General features: G+C 37.5%; 1 protein-coding gene across 1 annotated transcript; it reads right to left on the bottom strand.

The window, feature by feature from the left end:
• Positions 1-616: 616 nt before the first annotated feature.
• sod2 (superoxide dismutase 2, mitochondrial) lies at positions 617-6,629 on the bottom strand. Its single transcript, XM_082148412.1, has 5 exons — positions 6,470-6,629; positions 5,370-5,572; positions 4,770-4,886; positions 4,429-4,608; positions 617-1,004 (listed from the first exon to the last, which is right to left on the bottom strand). Exons 1-5 carry the CDS (start codon positions 6,496-6,498, stop codon positions 859-861), a joined length of 675 nt encoding a protein of 224 aa, XP_082004538.1. The 5' UTR covers positions 6,499-6,629; the 3' UTR covers positions 617-858.
• Positions 6,630-7,234: the final 605 nt, after the last annotated feature.

The raw sequence follows: 7,234 nt of genomic DNA, 5'->3' as shown, positions 1-7,234 counted from the left end.
GTAGTGTTTAATGTTACAAAAGCTTTAGATTTCAGATAAATGCTGTTCTTTTGAACTTTCTATTCATCAAAGCATCATGAAATAAAAATGTAAATAACTGTTTTCAACATTGATAATAGTCATAAATGTTTCTTGAGCATCAAATCATCATATTAGAATGATTTCTGAAGAATCATGTGACACTGAAGACTGGAGTAATGATGCTGAAAATTCAGCTTTGATCACAGGAATAAATTACACTTTACTGTATATTCACATAGAAAACAGCTGTTTTAAATTGGAATAATATTTCACAATATTACTGTTTTTGTTTGTATTGTTAATCAAATAAATGCAGCCTTGGTGAGCAGAAGATACTTCTTTTAAAAACATTAAAAATCTTACCGACCCCAAACTTTTGAACGGTATAGTGTATATTTGAACAAATCCCAGTCTCACTGCACTGAATGACTTGGTCAACTTTAAAATAATTCAGTTTGATATGATTTATATTAGTAATATAACTTGCATACATTCTATTTTAATATGTTTTATATTATTAATATTTTATAAATGTTATTTAGGGTAAAAATCCATAAAAACAAAACACAAAACAAGAACACACATCAAAGATTACTTCAGCTCAAATGATCTTTTAATTTGCATGTACTGATAACATAAATGTACATATTCTTGACTTCGACTCAACAAAAATGCAAGCTACGAGTTACAATGCACAATTCTGTGTGTAAAATGAGCTTGTCAAGAACCATAAAGCCTCTCTAGAGTCTCAGTTAAGTTTGATGGTTGTAATGTGGTCTGGATATTTGTGCGCTTCGAAGGTATAAATGGACATTTGTGTTGTTGTTTTTTTGCAATTTATTTCTTTGCAGCTTGGAAACGTTCGCTGACATTCTCCCAGCTCACAACATTCCAGATGGCCTTAACGTAGTCCGGTCTAACGTTCTTGTACTGAAGATAGTACGCATGCTCCCAGACATCTATCCCAAGCAGTGGGACGAGACCTCAAATTTAAGAAGAAAACAGGGTATATTAAAGTTCAAAGACTTTTATAGCTTTAGACAACTATAAAAACAGCTTATTTCTTTCTCTATGGAATCTACCAGAATATTGATTTCCCTATAATGTACACTATGTAACTTTTTTCTTTCAAAATCAACAATTTAATCAATGAGTCAATACATCAATCTTTCTTCCAAAACGTGTTTTTAAGAAAGGTTGACATGGAGAAGATAAATCTCGAGAACAGAGGGATGTGAAATGTTGTAAAAATGTTGGAGATGTCGTTTTCATTACCCAACAGGTGAATACGTTTTTTTTTTTATAGATAAATTGCCAGATGTAGTTTTTAATAGATAAATTGCCAGATGTAGTTTTTAATAGATAAATTGCCAGATGTAGCTCTCTAAGGCCCCGTCCACACTACTGCGTTTTAGTTTAGAAATGGAGAATTAAAACGAATATGATCTCCGTCCACACCAGAGTTTTAGCTGCGTATTAGAATTGATCTCCGTCCACATTAAAACGACTGAAAACGCGGATCACGTGACCATTCACCAACACTGGGCATGCGCGTGCTGGTGTAAACACAACTTCATTGATAAAATTATTCCACCATGCGCTGGTTCTTCCCGGGTTAACCCAAAACCGACACTCCGTGTACGGTCGATACCGCCGCTGCACACGGGAATTGTCACAGATCGCTCGAATAATAGCTTGCCTCCGGCGCATGTAGGCAGTTATAGCATTGTAAAATGCAGAACTGACTTGCACAACAGCTGCTAGCAAAGATATACGCCATGACTGATGACACCCAATCATAGAGCCGAGCGTGAGCCTCTACTACGTCATCGTTTCTTAAGTCCTCCGTTTTGACCCGTCCAGACTAAAACGCCCTCCGGAGATTCAAAACGAAAAACGGGTCGGCAGCGTTTCTGAACTTCTCCGTTTTGGGTCTCCGTTTTTTGCCGTTTTAGTGTGGACGGGAGGTGCAAACGTAGCAAAAGGTCTCCGTTTTTTAAACGAAAACGCAGTAGTGTGGACGGGGCCTAAGGCCCTGATCACACCTAACGTGTTTTTTGCAGTGAGAGGTGCCTTTTTTCAATTGTTTTCCTATGGCAGTGAGAGTTCTGCGCGCTGTTTATGCACCCCAGGCGCCTCGCGTTTTACCGCCTGCTGCGCCTCGCTGTTTTGCAGTGTCCGAGCAGAAAAAGCGCCAACGTCATTGCGTTTTTTTACACTGTCCAATCGAATGAATGGAGAGGCGGGCCTTCCGCTGTTGTGATGAAAGCTACAGTTGCTTGAACGCCCGGAGAGTGCGATGATGGAGGATAAACGTGTGGTGCTCTCGCGGGTTACCAGGAGCTTAACGGCTTCACAAACCGTAACTACCACAATGTTAACAGAAAGTTAATAAAGTTAATAAAAGGCTGATTTGACGTTTACTTGACTGACAGGACAGCGGTTTTGGTGGTTGCCTAGCAACATAAAAAAAGCAGGGCACTGCTCGTTCAGTGTGATGGGGCAGTTCTGTGCGCCTCGCGTTTTCAAACCTGAAAAACGCGTTTGGTGTGATCGGGGCCAAACAGAGTTAATTTTAAAGCATTATCTATTGTGAAGGGTCATTCATCTGCAGTCACGCAGAGCCGAAGCACAATCAAAACAATATTCTTCTGCAAAATGCATAGTTTCTTTTCTTTTTTTTACCACTAGAGGGCCAAAAATTACATAGTGTACCTTTAAAGGACAAGTTTGGTATTTTACACTTAAAGCCCTGTTTTCAGATCGTTTCTGATGAAATAGAACGGTTAAGATTGAAATTTGGACACATGCTGCTGGCCCGAGAATTTTCGGTTTCTGTGGTTTTATCATAGTTTTTGTCCAACTCCATTGACTTGTATTGGATGTGCTGTGAGGTACGGTATTACTCTGCCGCCGGGCTGGAGTGTCTATTATTCAAGCTCTCAACGGAAGAATGTACGGGTGTGAGGCGTTTGGAAAAATAGGTCCACAGTTTTACAACGAATGGTAAAACACCTGTTGGAAAGCATCTTTTGCAGCGATTTTTGTGTGAGCATATCAGTGAACACCCCTGACCACTCGGTGAGTGTCCAAATTTCAATCTTAACCGTTCTATTTCATCAGAAACGATCTGAAAACAGGGCTTTAAGTGTAAAATACCGAACTTGTCCTTTAAGTAACATATACAACTGTTATATATAGGGATATCCACCACATTTTTAATATAGGAGCAGTCGTAGCCATTTGTAAATTGAATGTGTCTGGCTTCCTGTGTCACATGCTTCCAGTTATTTTTAGCTGTACAAAACAGCTTGCGCTGCTTTATACTGCAAAATGGAATTTCTTACCATATTATTTTAATGTATTGTTGTAACTATAAATACACTGATTTGTAGAGCAAATAGTTTTACCATTTACTGCACTTTGATATTCTTCTAGTTATTTACCTATAGCAGCTAATGAATCGGAAGCGTCACATTCACAGAAAACAGCTTACTTCCGCATTGAAAAATAAGGTGGATATGGTCGACTGTCGTGAATAAATTTGGAGCATTTTATGTGTATACACTGAGGGGTCTTGTTAAAGGGATACTCCACTGTTTTTTCATTTTAAACTATGTTATTCCCTTAACTAAGACGAGTTGATACATACCTCTCTCGTCTCAGTGCGCGCACTCAATCGCTCTGGCGCGCGGCGACACTTTGATAGCACTTAGCTTAGCCCAGTATATTCAATGGTATCTAACAGCAATACATTTAGAAGTTACCAAACACATCAACGTTTTCCCTATTTAAAAACAGTTACACGAGTAGTTATACAACCAAGTATGGTGACACAAAATAAAACGTGGCACTTTTCTAAGCGGGTTAAAAAGGATAACTATAATGTATGGCGGAATAGCACTTTTGGGAGTAGTTCGACTCGGCGCAGTAAAAAGTCACGCCTGATCCTCTTCCTCTCACTTCTGTCATTAGTGGGAAGAGGATCAGGCGTGACTTTTTACTGCGCCGAGTCGAACTACTCCCAAAAGTGCTATTCCGCCATACATTATAGTTTTAACCCGCTTAGAAAAGCGCCACGTTTTATTTTGTGTCACCATACTTTTAAATAGGGAAAACGTTGATGTGTTTGGTCACTTCTAAATTCATTGCTGTTAGATACCATTGAATATACTGGGCTAAGCTAAGTGCTATCAAAGTGTCGCCGCGCGCCAGAGCGATTAAGTGTACGCACTGAGATGAGAGAGGTATGTATCAACTCGTCTTAGTTAAGGGAATAACATAGTTTAATATCCAAAAACGGTGGAGTATCCCTTTAAGAGTGTATGAAAAAAATTGTGTCAACTCTAGGGATTCATACCTTACCAAAATAGATCTATTCTCTACCATTCCTTAAGGAATATTTACCTGTAGTGCCCTGCAAAGGGTCTTGGTTAGGACAAGCAGCAATTCTCAGTCTTCCACTGTCTTTATTAAAGCCCAGCCAGCCCCAGCCTGAGCCCTGAACGGCCACTGTGGCAGCTGACATCCTCTCCTTCATCTTCTGAAATGAACCAAAGTCACGCTTAATGGCCTCCAGCAGCTCACCTGTAATACGAAAGAAACAAAGGCATTTCATATACAACTACATACTTCATAAATGAAAGAAATAGCAGTATGAATATAAGTTCATCATGTCTGACATCCATTCACGTGTACACATGCACATTAAGACGGTTGTCCGGGGTAAGTTGATTGAAATCTCTCACCCTGTGGTTCTCCTCCACCGTTCGGGGACAGATTTGTCCAGAATATGGTATGATTAATATGACCACCACCGTTAAATTTCAATGCAGGCTGAAGGGAGACTTGGGTCGTCACATCACCTGTAACAGCAAGAGCAAACCTGAAGACTTGTTATATGAAATGAAGACAATTCTAAGTCTTTAGAACGTAGTAAATGTAAACATTTTTACTGTTATTTTTTCCAATGAACCATTTATGAAAACTATATTGGCCTACTTTGTAAGTGAACCTCAAGTTGTCTGAGGAAATGAGGTGTATAAAGCAGTGCAATTTTTGTATTATTGGTATACTATTAATTAAGATTTTGAATTAGCTTTTGTTTTTATATTTACATTTTAGCTTTTATATTAAAATCTTTAGGTGAAGTTTTACATATTTTATGGTAAGTTTTTCATCTAATATTTTATTTCATTTCAGCTTTAATTCAATTAAAACGATTTTTAATAGTTTTAGTTAACAATAATAATATTTTAATTCTGGAATTTTATTTCTTACAATGGCCAGCAACTGAAGAACCAATATCGGGCCCATTTATGATAAAAAGCAATAGCATTTGTACTTACCCTTGGCCAGTGCCTCTTGATATTTCTCCTCGGTGACATTGAGGTTGTTGACATATGTTGCATGGTGCTTGCTGTGGTGCAGCTGCATGATCTCAGCACAGATGTGAGGCTCAAGTGCACCATAGTCATACGGGAGGTCAGGGAGTGTGTGCTTCTGTCTAGAGGACACAGCACCCAAAATAGGGTTCAAGGTGGCAGCGCACCTAGAATGAATAGTAATAAAGAAAGACTATTAAATATTTGAGGGATCCAAGTATTGCAACAACTTGGCAGGGTAACAGTAAAAAAAATTTGGATTACTGGGATTAATTGAGTTCACACTGGATTGTTGCTACAAGCAGTCAGGTGACAGAGCAGAGGTTTTTGAAATAGGGTACATGGATTTACAAAATGCGTTTTTAGAGTGCTCAAATTTTTTATAAAATAAGTCTGTATGATTCCAGGCTTAATATTTCCCTCATAGGATACAAATGAGTCCTTGCACAAAAAAATATATTTAATAAAGATCATCATCAAATATGGGTGTCCTAGCATCAAATAATTAAAAAAACCTCAGGTTCAGAGTAATATATATATATATATATATATATATATATATATATATATATATATATATATATATATAGTTTGGCAAAGTACTCTGAAGTACTATTTATTTATATAAAACTGTGGTTTTATATGATCTATTTCCACCAAAGCTGCAATGAAGCTGAGCTGATTGAGTGCCTTCTGATAAAGTTCATTAACTTACGACTGACAAAACAGTTTTGTATGGTTAGTTCAAATAAAATCTAGCTCTACACATAATTAATGGATTAGATATTTATAACAAGCTAAGCTGTTGTTTGGCAGCCGATAATACACGTACACAACTCTAAATCAACAAATATCAGGCTATGAAAGTGATCTACCATATCACTGATTAAAATTGCACTCGTAATGTCAGTTACGCAAACTAATAGTATGATGCTGTTAGCTTGGTCGCTCTACCAAACACATAAAAGTACGCAGTTTATTGATACCGCTGATTTAATAAACCACACCGTTTATTTAGTTAGCTGCACATACAATACGAGAGCTGATTCAGACTTTAGCTTTACCTGCGGGCATATCCGACTCTGCACAGCATAATCTAGTCCGTCATATAACGACACATGCACTTCTTGGATAACGACAGCGAACAACCCTAAACTCGCTCCATTACAACCTGCCCTTGAAATTCAACTTCAACTTGGACTAGAGCGTACCACTATATCAAAATAGGGGTCAGACGCAAAAGTATTTATTTTTTCTTTGGTTATGGACTGAAACGTAAAGATTTTTACATGTAAAATATTACAAGAGGCTGTTTAAAACATTAATTTCGTTCAGTTGAGATATATAACTTGTATTGTGTAAGTTAAAGAGGATGCAAAAATCGTGCACCCCCTGTGCCAATTGGTATAATTCAGCCAGTCATTCTAGGCCTTACTTTGCAGTGAGTTGTAGTTTGTAAAATAAATGGTTTCATTTAAGAACATAATAATGCATGGTTTGTGACGATTGTAAAAAACAATTATATCCCTCATTTAATCCAAGTAACTGAGCAATATGGATTAATATCGAAATAACAGCAAGAGCAACAACTGTGGATTAATAATTACTCAAGCCTTTGTGTGACGAAGGAATCAATAGTTTTCTCATATAATGAAAAACACATATGCACTGGCTCATACATGTATCTGGTAAACGTCAACGTAAAGTTAACATTAAAATGCCAGTGTGGCCAGATCCTCCAAGATAAACACGCAAAATGGTCTGGAAAACAAATCTAAAATGAGCGACCACTTATATATATATATATAATGAATGTAGTTTGCATATAC

Source organism: Leuciscus leuciscus (assembly GCF_965113295.1).
Source record: "Leuciscus leuciscus genome assembly, chromosome: 19".
NCBI classification, from domain to species: domain Eukaryota; kingdom Metazoa; phylum Chordata; class Actinopteri; order Cypriniformes; family Leuciscidae; genus Leuciscus; species Leuciscus leuciscus.
Note: the sequence above shows the minus strand (reverse complement) of the source record. Positions and strands in the feature narration are given on the sequence as shown.